The sequence below is a fragment of the Drosophila elegans genome, unplaced genomic scaffold, assembly GCF_018152505.1.
Source record: "Drosophila elegans isolate 14027-0461.03 unplaced genomic scaffold, ASM1815250v1 contig_814, whole genome shotgun sequence".
NCBI classification, from domain to species: Eukaryota; Metazoa; Arthropoda; class Insecta; order Diptera; family Drosophilidae; genus Drosophila; species Drosophila elegans.
In genome coordinates, this window is record NW_024546167.1 from 16,806,159 (window position 1) to 16,819,256 (window position 13,098).

The 13,098-nt window shown below is 38.3% G+C and overlaps 1 protein-coding gene and 2 non-coding genes across 4 annotated transcripts in view; 2 read left to right on the top strand and 1 right to left on the bottom strand.

Moving 5' to 3' along the window:
• Positions 1-13,098, top strand: part of LOC108149342 (bone morphogenetic protein receptor type-1B) — a 58,069-nt gene that overhangs the window by 26,404 nt on the left and 18,567 nt on the right. The window contains exon 2 of one of the 2 annotated variants that reach the window (XM_017276830.2): positions 6,499-6,636. In XM_017276830.2, coding sequence (XP_017132319.1) covers positions 6,499-6,636 — 138 coding nt within the window. Of the gene's footprint in view, positions 1-6,498; positions 6,637-11,121; positions 12,155-13,098 lie in introns of those variants that run through there. The other variant, XM_017276831.2, reaches the window with a different exon arrangement.
• On the top strand, positions 6,931-7,002 carry Trnad-guc. The gene has a single exon. It is a non-coding gene; the product is annotated as a tRNA-Asp (tRNA).
• Positions 7,375-7,446, bottom strand: Trnad-guc. Its single transcript has one exon. It is a non-coding gene; the product is annotated as a tRNA-Asp (tRNA).

Here is a 13,098-nt window from a genome sequence, read left to right on the forward strand (position 1 = left end):
GAGATGACAAAAGTTTATGGAGACAAGAGTGTACTTTCAAGAGGATTTTACTGATATATAACTGAAATATATAAATTGATAGGTTATTAAATTATAATTATTCCGATTTTTAGACTTCTTCTAATATCTAAAACCATTTACATTTTTTTATTGGAAACCTGTTTTATAAATTCTTATCTGATAAATAAACATTAAAATATTTACTCATGTTTTTTTTTTTGAATATTTTGAGTTTTTAACCATTTTTATAGTTATTTCTTAATATATTTTTTTTTTTATTTTTTTTAATACAAATTTAAGGTAATATACTATTTAAAGTAATATACTATTTCACTTTAAAATAAGAATCATCTCTAACGAAATACCTTATCGCATACTTTCCGTTTTTGGGTTCCTGGTTTTCTGCGGTTTTCTGATTTTCTGGTGCGCTGCTGAAATTGTAGACAATACGTTTATCCGAAATGCGCCTCTTCACACTTTGGCATTTATCAGTCCATCGTCGGCCCGTATTGAATTACATGCCAACGTGGCCGCTGCTGACATATCATCATCAAGTGAGCGGCCGAGTGAGCATCCGTCGTCCCATCCATCCAATCCATCTCATTCCCAGTCCCAGTCCCACTTCCACTTCCACTTCCATTCCCATCTCAATCCTCATACCCTTAGCCAGAGCAAAGTCATCCAACGAAATTGCCGTCTCAGCGCGCGGCTGCATCAATTTCAGCGCTTTCGGGTGACATTATTCAATTTAAGTGCTTTCTATAGAATCTTCTCATAATGAGCATCATGATCATGATGAGGTTGCCCCGGCCAAACAGGAAATCTTCAATTGCGAGTGGAGAGGAATTCTTTTTGCTAGTCCGCCGACTCTAGGTCTTTGAAATCGAGAAGTGCGCAAAACTCTTCGAACGTCATGGGCTGAAAAAAAAAATATTCTATATACGAGTATATGCGGGACCACCCAAAATGCTGTCATTCGGAAAAGTTGAAAACATAAAGAGCTAGAAATTATGCGGCTGCCTTTTTCAATTACAAATCAAACGTCAGTCAAAAGTTTGAAGACTTTTGCTGCGTTTTTGGCCTCGGCCAGTAAGAAAAATATTTGGAAAATACATGCGTGCACATTTGATTATATAAATAATCATCATAAATGCATGAATGCATGCGCCTAGGAACTCTGGGCGGGATTTCTGTTGCCCTGTGTGGCCATCGAGTTGCACATTTGGTTGAAATAACAAACAAACATCGAGGCATGAAGTCATAAATAATAACAAAAGAGGCCAGTTAACTGCAAATCAAAAGCTATGATATATGATCGTTAATGTTAAAGTTCACCAGGCAAATGTTTTCCTTACTTTGAAATTAATTATTATATATATTTTTTTAAGTTTTTCTCTGGAAACTAGATTGAGTGGTCATAAATTCAGAATAAAGTGTTAGCCTACATTTCCGAATTTGGTTTTTAGTTTAATATGCTTACGGAAGCCCACACTTTAGTTTTCTATATTTATATGGAAATGTGGTTTCTAAACGTTTGAAAGTGGTTTCCCAATTTGCATAATTAGTGAATACATTAACACATTTCTTTTCACTCATCTTGATCGTTTATTTTATTCCTGAAGAAATAATACAAATATGGAATCCATCAACCAATCACTTGGCAGCTTCATTAGGGCATATCCTAGAAACTTGAAATGAATTAAGTTGTTTCAGAAAACAAAAAAAGAAAACTTTTGTGGGGATTCCTGAAGAGTGCTGCAATGGAGACTGCAGACAAATTGATGTGATTCCAGCAATTTGTGGCTATTCTTTTGCCGCCGAGATCATTATGCTGCATTTATGCCCAATTTGAAGTGAAGATCTCCACTTTCAGCCAACACCTGGGGGCCACGAACGAGCCCCATTGACAGTGCTATTATACGATGAGTTTTCATTTCTCATCTCGGTTCGGTTCGGATGGGATCGGATCGGATCGGATCGTATTGGTTCTGGTCTGCCTGATCTGATCTGGCCTAAAAGAAAAATTAAAGCTGCATTGTGTGATGCGCGTTTGAGGAGCAAAGCAAAACGAAGCGATATGATTAAGCAGAAAATAATGCACTGGGAGAAATAGATATAAGAGAAATGAATAAAATATATATCAGCACAAGGCAATTACAATTACCAATCTAACAATTTACTTATAAATTATTATAAATGTTTATAAATTATGTTTATCATGTTTTAATGTTAAATTTTTTCTTAAATTAAATATTTTTTTATATAAATTGGTTAAGCCTGTACAAATTGTTTTCAAATGTTTTAACTATTGTTTCGGAAATAAGCATGTTAATAGAGACTAGATTTTCTGCAAATAGCTGGTTGAGGTCTTTAAAGGTATTGTGTTATTAAAAACCATTTATTTAAAATGGTAAAAATGGTCAAAAATGTGATTTTTCTTACTGTAAAAGATGAGGCCTAGCTGCAATCAGCGGGCCAACTTGTTGTAAACAAATTGAAGTGGCACTCCAGAGATCCCCTGCTCCTCCGCTCCTTTTCTTCTTGCGCTGGCCATTACCGATTGCACTCGGGTTCAACTCTTACCCTTACCCTTACCCTTACCCTTAGCCATGCCCAATCCCAATCCCATGCCCATTCCCATTCTCCTGGGGATCGGATTGTATGGGATGGGATGGTATAGTATGGTATGGTGTGGTATGGATACGTGCCTTCATTAGGCCATGCAGAGCGCGTAGGCTGAATCAGAATGTGTAAACACACAGCGATTTCCATTCCGAATGCGTCTCGTGTGCTATGCGTAATTTTAATTGATTTCATTTACGCATTTTTGACTAATGTTCACACGCCGCTGCATCGCGTGGCTGGCGGGGGGTGCAGCTCATTTAGCATGGACTCGGCGCGTTGATGGACAGAATTCAACTCCAAATGGCTGCAGCAGGAATTTATTTTTGGCCCTGTCCCACACTCGCATCCGCAGTTCGCCTGCTTTTCCCCCACCCCCTCCAAAAAAAAAATCTGTAATATAAATTTCACTTTGATCTATTTTCGAGCGGCCACTGCAACTTTGCTAAATTCTGTTTAGCAGAAAAAAATATTTCGAATTTTTTAATTGCTACTAGAGTGCCGGGCACTCTGCGACGACGACCCAGTTTCGAAAGTCTTTGCTGGCCAAAATCTCTAATGGGTTAGGGGATTTTTTTATGGGGGTGAAGCAGAGATCACTAATTTTTAGATAGCCCATGTTATGTTTCGAAATTTACAGTTTTAGTCTAATTGGTGTGTGTGATGCAAAGTATTTTTAAACATCTTATAATTAAAAATAAAAACTAAAGCATGGAAGAGTGAATTTAGAACTATAAAAATGTGTCAAGAGATTTTTTTATTAACAAAAATAATTGCACTAAATATCTCACTAATTTGTGATATGATTTGTTTTATTCTAAAACATATTTATTGCCAACTTCAGGCACAAACTTTGGACAATCACCACCGCTTTGCTAATTGCACAAGTCTTCAATCGAAACTCCCATATCACAACACTTTTGATTTCATCATTAGGCTAGCTTTGGGGTTTTCTTTCCAGTTCTGCCATCAATCTCAACGTTGACATCCCAACCATGAGCGATTTGGAATAAAAATAAAAAAACGTGTGACTTACCCAACGACAAACTGAAAGTAAACCTCCAAGTTGCCGGGGCCATCAATCAATCAGTCACTTAATATGAATATGAAAATATGAACCCGAACCCACACATTCATTGTGGGTTTATCTGGCGAGCATTCGCCTGCCTGCCATTCATTATTCATTGTGTGTTTTTCCTCTTGCCAGCCAAGTTTTTCTTATCTGAGGCAACAATGTTGGCCATGTTTTTGTTTGGGCTACTGCACTCGAGGGGCGAATTTTTGCAGCAAATGCGGTACTTGAAATGTTTTAGGAAAAACAGCCAAAGGCAAGCAAAGTTCAGTGGGCAACCGACCGAGCCCCTGGAAAGCCCTGTTACCCAGACCACACCCAATTGGTTTTCTCTCACTGACCATCTGAAAAATGGTTTAATGACACTGGGAAATTAATTTATTAAGGAAATTATAAAAGAACGTGTGAGGTAACCATAAATTTCAAATGACTTTAATACTTATTTGAGTGTTCATTGTTTTTTGCTAAACAATAAAAAAGTTTTAATGGCACCATACTCTCACTGTTTTTACACAAATTTTAGTTGTTAAATTAATTTTAATTAATTAAATTAATTTAAAAAATTCTTAAATGCATGATTATGATATAAACTAAATTTAATATATGTATTTCCAATGGTATCACAATTTGCTACCTCTTCTTGAGTCCAGTGTCATAAAGGCTTAACCAATTCCCCCATGGGCTGGCAGTCATTCAATTCATTTGCAATGCAGTCGGCATTTGCTTTTATTTCTACGTAATTGCGAATCTTTTGAAGCGATGCGAACTATATCATCATAGAGTATCGTTGTACCCGTATATGCATATTGATTGATAGCCAATTTGCACGTGCTCCAATTTGTGCCCGGGGTTTGGTTATTGTCGCCATGTTCTGCCCATACGAAATCAGTTACCAACACCTTACCTTTTCCCCCTTTTTGTCCATGGTTGTTCTTCGGCTGCACCCACATGGATTGTCACGTTTATGTTTTGTTTTGTTTTGTTTTTAGGCTTGGGTTCTTGGAAATGTGTCGAACACAAGAGCCGCGAGTTTTCCACCCAGCAATTTGCGATCTTTGATAGATGGCTTATGTAACTGCCAAAGAGTGTTAGGGACAACACTAAAGTGGCGAAAATATTAGACGCGTTTTGGGAATTACGTAGTTCGGTCTGCGAACGGAGTCGACAAGTGCAAGGCACTCAATCAATTAGCGATAGTCAAGCCACAGACATGGGTCGTGTTTGGGTTTTTATCAATGCTTCGGTTAACTTCGTGGTTGCACTGGAAAGTAATTTCAAATTACATTAGTATTACACTATTTAAAGGCTTGTTTTTAGGCTATTGATCATAAAAAAGGACTTTAAGCTGACTGATTAATAAGGTTTTTGTATATTGGTTATTAATTTTATTATATTTACTTACTTTACTTTAATGAAATAATTTTAGTCAACAGCATTTTCTTACAAAGTTTGTGCATTTTCTAAGATAACATTTTGAACACACATGTTTTAATAAAAATATTTGATTTTAGTAATTTCATATTTAATTTAATTAAATATTTTAATTAAAGATGTTTTTGAAAATCTAACAAATTCAGAAAAGTACATTTTAAAGAGTAAAAGACGTGACTTACAAAAAAATATGGATTTATTTAAGCGTAAATCCAGATTGTAAATTTAAGTTTACTCATTAAAATCGAGTCCACCAATATACATAACATCATAATTTATGCCCCAATTCATGTTACGCTAAACTTTTATTGAGTTCCATTAATTTACAACTCTTCTATGGTTGTAATTAAGATAATCCGTTCGTCGGTTTCGGCATTTCCCACTGCCTCTCCATCAATGGCAGCTTTTTATCGTACATGCACTCCCATAATTCATCGTATCGCGTTTTGACAGATTCGGACTGGAATCGGAATCGCGACTTTCCTCGCCCACCCAAAACGCGCGTGCGATTTCAATTGCCCGTCGAGTGGCACACATATGTACATATGTATGTATATATTTTTCCAGCTCTCGAAATGAGACGCATCATAAATAATAACTAATGTTTTGATAAGCCAGTCAGTCAGTCCCAATTTTTTGTTTATCAATTTACGTATAAAGTTTGCTCATTAGTTTTCGGCAAATTGAGGGGGAAAACATCGGTTCAGTAGTGCACACCTCTGGAGGGGTATTCCTTCAGCTGAGACAGCGTCTGAGTCGCTTCCGCTGATTTCCTCTGAAAGTTGGCTCAGTGGGGTTTTAGCACCTCTTCATGAGGGGGGAGGGGGGATTGTTGGAACTCTCGGCTTGACTTGGCGTGGGCTTTTTGAGCTGTCTTGGGGGAACTCAACGTCCATCCTGCAAGTCTGCAACGTGCAGACGACAGAACTAGACGTAATCTCGGCGAGCTGTCAAACAGTATCTTAAAGATGACTCTGACTACTTGGCAACTGGTTCTGATCATCGCAGCCGCAGTGAAGGCACTAAATTTTGCGGCCTTTTGACCAAGTTTATGACACACGTTTAGCTGTCTACTTGGCCCACGCTCATCCGCTCATCCGTTGCAGGAAGAGATTGGAAGTTGTTCATTCTCCCCTCTTTTTTTTTCTCTCCAATGTCTCCCTTCTTCTGTATTTCTATTTTCAATTAAGATCTCGTATTTCAGGCGCCCGACAAACGCGCAATTGTTGTTGTTAAATTATTAATTGACATTTGCCTGGCGCCAGAGGAGAGCAACTCAAGTGCCCGCTCTCTCCCTTTTTGTTTACAAATTAGTTACACAGTTTTTCAATTTACTTATATTTCGAATTGCCCGATTTCTATTTGCCTTGTAGGTGAATTCAGTGCGAATGTTCGACCAGACGTTGAAGCCATCGCTGCAGCCGCTTTGAGCGGAATGGAAATGGGATCTGGACCGGGATCAGAGGGATTCGAAGAAGCCGACAACGAGAAAAGCAAAGCAATGGAAAATGGTAAGTTTGGGCAAAGTATTGACTTTGACAAGTTATGATTCTTTGGGCAAAAGGGAATAGAGGAAATCAAATGTTTGTAGCTATTTTTGTTACGAATCGTCAAAAACGGAAATGCCTAAATAAAACTCAAGTAAAATAATCTAGTTCATATTTATCTTATCTGTTTCGCTTTTACTTCTCATCTCATAGACATTTAAAGTTTTTTAAGTCCAAAAATAGCTAAAGATCTTTAGAACCTTGTAAGAAAGATCACCAGCAAACACATATTTCGAGTTGGGCAAGCATAGTTCAACATCCTCGATAGTATAGTGGTTAGTATCCCCGCCTGTCACGCGGGAGACCGGGGTTCAATTCCCCGTCGGGGAGAGATGTGAAAACATTTTTTTTCTTTACTTTTATTTATTTTGTCTTAAAAAATAAATTGCAGCACAAATATTATAAAAAGATCAACAAACTAAGCAAATCAATAAATACGGGTTATGTTTTTAAAACATAGCAATATAAAGATATCCATTCAGTACGATTAATAATTAAGCTTAAAGAATTTATTAAACTAACAATGCCGTTTTTTTGTATTGCTAAGTTAATACTTTGATGTTTCTTAATGAGAAAAATAACAATGTATTGACTTTTCATTTACAATAAAATATATCTTTTAAAGCTGAAGATGACAAACTCCTTAAAAAGCTTTTAAAAAAAATTTACTAAGCAACAAAAGAAAAGAAATGTTTTCACATTCTCCCCGACGGGGAATTGAACCCCGGTCTCCCGCGTGACAGGCGGGGATACTAACCACTATACTATCGAGGACGGTGAACGACGCTCGCCAAATGCGGCATACGATTCTCGTTAGATTCCAGTTGTTTTCCGTCTGCGGAGAGAAGACCTTCCCTCTAACGATTCGTTTGGCATTAGGTTTTGTTTGAAAAAATATATTAATAGAGCCGATAGGCTGCAGTCACCCTCAAAAGGTGTTAATGGGGTGAATACTTAATGCGTTTACAAATTATGTTTGACGCGGCAGAGGAGTATCTGTGTGCTTCATAGCCAAATGTGTGTGTGGGTAGATTTATGCCCAGCACACACTGCGTGTAATTATAATTTATCGTTGTTGAAATTCCATTAAACTTTAACACCTCACCTTGGACACGTGAAGTGCAGCAGAGAGGAGAAAAAGAATCGAACCGAAACGAACCTGGGATGGAATCGAAACTGACTTGCACTTCAGTTCTTTTTTGATGAAGGGGATTTTGTGGTGGTAATGAAGAGCTGCCAGGCTGTTCTGCTTTTCAGCTTTTCGACTTTTCGTGTGTGTGTGTGTGTGTTTGTGTGTATCTATCAGATCTTAATTCATTGCAAATGTGTGCAAGAATGGAACGAATTCCGAGCATTTTTCCACATGTTGCTGACAACATGAAATGTCTTTGGTTTATTTTTACACACACCCAACAACACGGGCACACAATAAAGTGTCGCCCACGTTGGTTGACACAAATTTCTGGTACAATACGAACATTTTCATGCTGCAGATACAGATTCAGCAGACTGGTATCCGTGAGATGCCTGGACAGTGCTACCGACCAAAAGAAAAACACAAAATAACAAAAAGAGAGAAAAGACGAAGAACAATCGGGTAGCATTGCTTGACTTTGATTTAGGACCCAGCCACACTCCAGTGACATCTTGGACCTTTCCCGAGACCTTCGGCTTTTGTCTGATTTCTGGTGATTTCGTTGATTGGGAGCCTGTTGCGCACATCTGTTGGCCATGTTGCAGTGACCCGAGGGTTTCCACTCTCCATCTTTGTGTATCTAATGTTCAGTTCTAACAACAATCCCAAAAGATACAGATTCGTTACAGATACAGATACAGATTCATTCGGCCCGCCAGTTTGTCTGGCCTTTTCCCAGGGAGTGTCGGCCCCGTTTTGTGTTTATTGTACGGATCGTATAGTCTCATCCCCGCCCCACTCCTACGCTTTTCACACGAAATACTCGAAAATTCAACATGGATTTTCTATTGTGTAGAGCCCAAAATAAATATACATATATGGTTAGAATCAACCTTTAGTCCCCGCACCGTCTCGCAAACACTAAGGCAAACAAATTTGAGAGAACTGTGCAGTGCTAATGGAACGAACAAATCAAAGTCTCGGCCAAAGGCTTTTTAGCACAGGTGCTAATTGGGCATTGCAGCAAATCCTCCCGTTCCTACATTGCGCGAATTAGCACGGATCGCTCAGAAATTTCGCGCTAGAAAAACTTTCAGAATTCCGCCACTAATCAATTGAGTTCTACAAGTGTCATGGACCCTGCACATTCTACTTTATTTCAAACTGTCCGTTTGTTAAGCTTGGCCGACCAGAAAACAAATTAATGACTTTAAAATAAGCGGAGCTTCTTTTAGTATTTAGTATCAATATGACTGCTTTGATTATTATTTCTGGAAATTTATTTCATTCAATATGTTTTCCTACCTTTTTTTATAAAAAGGTAATAAAAGCCTTATCTAAAAAAATTAGAAATAAAGCAAATCGCAATCGCCATTTGAAATTAAATTCAATTTAGAAACGGAAACTGTTTAATTTTTTTGAAGATAAAAAATATAATTTTCTAAGATGTATTTTGCTAAACCTGAGCTCCCTTAATTCCTTTAACGAATTAAATTTAAATGGTATGCTGCTATCCATTAAATTCAATTGATGGCATCCCCAATCCCCAGATCCAACTTGATTTTCTGGCTCCTTCTGAACACGGGTACACGAGTTGCCTTAGTTGCCCTCTGGCCGATATTAACCAAGACCCTTTGAAAGTCTCCTTCTCTGTCGCTCCCTCTATCTGTCTCAGTTCCCCTTTCGCCCTTTCTCCCATTCTCTGGCTCTGGTGCATCCTCTCAGCGTCTGGCTGTGCACCGCATGACTCCTACACTTGAGAAATCACACCTCGGAGGCAGCAGCATCACCACCACCAGCCCCAGCCACATCCACAATCCGGGCATTTAGGGAGCTGGAGCTGGGGGCATCTCATCCAGAGATTTTGACTAGACAAAAGCAGAGCAGACCCCGAACCAGATCGAAATGAATTATGGCCGCGGGCGTGATAATAAACGAAAGATCAGCACTGGAATTCAAGTGGAAATGCACAAAGAAGAATTTTGATTTTATTTTCAATTAAAAAATCCATAGTTAAATCAATATTTACAGTTGTAACAATATAAATTATTTTTAACCTAAGGCTATTTAATCGTAATAGTAAACGTTAATAAAACTGCTCATATATTTGATTTTAAGAAAATCCTTATCTTTTTGTGTAAAAAAAATTAGTTCGTTTTTTTCACTAAAGAAAAAGGAATTGATTCTTGTATAAAAGAATTTTAGAATGAATTTATTTGTAACTTCTATGAAATCGTTATTATGAATTGGGAGTTGCTTTCCCCATTTGCTCGTAATATTTTGTTTTTCAAATTAATTGTATATTTTTTTTGAGAGTGATAGCTGGCAGTTTTCTATGTTTTTTGAATAAAAACAGAAAGATATGTCGACCGAGGTGGATGTTAAAGTTCGGGGGCAAATGATTCTGCCGGGTGTTATCGCGGGCCATAAACAAAATGAGCAAGTTATGCGCGGATCACAGAGGTCGGCCGGCGGTTCAAATGCATTTTTAATGCCAGGAGTTACCTGAAGAAAGCCGAAGTGCTAAGCACTAAACGCTCACGACAGGTAGAAGAATTGGTAAACCTCAGAATCTGAGCCATAATTAGCAGCGACTACTGTGCGGCTAATGAGTCCGCAGAGGCTGGAAGAACGATAACTCTGAGGATGCAATGCAATTGTAAGGGGGGAAGGGAAAGGGGGAAATAGTATCTCATGGATGCGCTCGGGAGAACAGGAGGCGTCGTACTATTAGTTGGCAATGGTGTTGCTGCTAATCACACGTTTGCCCGCTAACAAATTCGACCAAAACTGTTATTATTTCTGCAAAAGTGCATGCAGAAGGGCCCTCTCCTCGGCAATTATGTGCAGTCGTTTCCCCTGCCGATTCTTCCGATATTTTCCCCCCATATATGTATATATATCCACCATCTAGATATGTCAGTTATAATAAGCAGCTAAAGAAATACGAGCACGAACAACAAAAACAACAACAACAAAGATGCTAACTCAAAGATCAAGATACACACGCACACACCTATACATGAAAAAAACTTGAAATTCAAGTGAGAGTATGATGGCAAAACAAGAACAAATGTAAACGAAGAGAGAGCTGAAGAGAGAGCGGTGAGAGTATCTTTAGCTCTCGCGCGTTTTTAAACGCGGGCAAGATACTGAGCTGTGCGTTTTTAAACGCCTGCCTGTCGCATGTTCACGCGTTTCTGACTGGTCTCTCTCGTTATTTTGATTTTCACTCTCTTTTTCTTTTTCCGCTCTCTCTTTTGGGTCTACTAGCAGCGGCGTTTTGGCCTGTTGCACATTCGTAGATACGTTCTCCGCGAGTCGTGACGTATCCACCGGATTGTTAAGCAAGACCGTATTCAGATACAATCCCAGAAATTGTCGAATTCGTTTAAGCATCTCGCCTCGTCTTTCATCAAAAAACAAATATTTTTGATTTGTTTTGAAACTAACTGTGCCTTACGGAAATATTTGTAACTAAATAAAAACATAACAAAAGTGTTTAAAAGGCTATAAATGTTTAAAGATTATAAATAGAAAATTATCCCAAAAGCTCTATTGTTAAGCCAGTGCAAGTGCTAATAATTATAAATAGTGTAAACACAAGAGAGAGAAAAAAACAACTAAAACACAGGATATTCCTAAACTTGGGGATTGAGTTTCACCTGATTTGTATTGCCACCTTTCGTATATAATTATAATCAACGTGATCACGCGCTCACACCAAGCAAAACAAAAAAAGGAAAAACACGGCGGAAAGAGACAAGCGGCAGCGCAGGATCAAGTTTTGGCCGAAACCCATAATTTCGCCCATCTTGCTATCTTCGTCTTTTTCATTTGGCTCCATGGTGTCGCCGGCTTGACCGCCGCCGCCTGCCTATAAACAAAACCCAAGTCTAAAGACTGAAGACTGAAGCCTTAAGACCCCGACTCCCGACTCCCGGCTCCCGGTCTCCAAACCCCCAAAGAGATTCGAATCCAGTTCTCCTGGTGCTTTTGTTTTGCTTTTGTTGCTGCTGTTGCCTCGCTTCGCCTCGCGTTTATTGTTTTGCTGCACAGCGAACAGAGCCAAGGAAAATAACACGGGGCACGGGGATATTTGAGGGGAAACTGGCCCCAAACACCCGGGATCCCGTCTATATAGAGAAGGAGGAAGGCCAACAAAAAAAACAACACAACACATTGAGCAGCACAGCGCAGCGCAGCAAGAACGACGATCGGCCGAGGCAACAACAACTAAGTTGCATTGCAGCCGCCGCCGTATAAAAATCATCAGCGTCGTTGCCGCATTGCTGTTGTTGTAGCCATCAGACATGGCGCCGAAATCCAGAAAGAAGAAGGCTCATGGTAAATATTAATATAACATTTCTTTGCTTTTTTCTCTCGTGCACCTTGAAAACGAGGAAAAACAATTGTCCGATTGGGCTATTGGGGTATATTGGTTTTGTGGAAAATCGAATGGTATTTAAAAGGGTTTTTGCTTAGTTCTTAGATCCCTTACTACGCTAAAAGTATCTACACATTCCCATAACCTTTACGAAAATCACTTTGATATGATTTATATTTTTCTTTCAATAATTTAGACATGCTCTTAGTAAGGATTGTAAGAGGATTTGAAAATAAAAGCGGAAACCGTGCTTACCCAGCTCTCCCGAAAATTGGACAATGACAGTTCATTTCCCTAAGACTTTAATTCCCCTATATATGAAAAAGTCCAAAACAATATCAGTTTGATAAGTTCTACTCAATTTTTAAATATTTATTATCATATCATGTTAGTATGACAGCGATAACAGTCTTTATGATAGATAAAAATACCAAGCTGATAAACCATTTACGTGTTATTTTGCTTCTGCCTAAAAAGTATTTATAGATATGCTAATAGAATGTCCGATGGCAAAACCAAAATATTTGTTATTGACTTTGTGTGAACTTTGAATTAAATATATTTTCTAACATGTGTTGATATGTTGTTTTGTTGTTTGTTTATTATTTTTGAAAATCTTAATGCCACTATAAGAAGCTATAAAAATCCCATACGAAAAGGGCTTTCCGTTGAAACTGTTAAATAAGTACAAAACCCGATTTTTGCCTTATCATGATCCTCTGAGCTATTAAAAAACTACAAGCTTAGTTGAAAGGAAAATAAAACGAGTGAACTTACCAGTTATGCTCAATAAAAGTAGTATTTATTTAATTATTTGCTCGTAAAAGAGGAGTATTTACATTTCGAGTGGTTTCCTTAACTGGCATTTAACTGGGCTTCCTGGCCATTTATGGTTTTAGTTGCG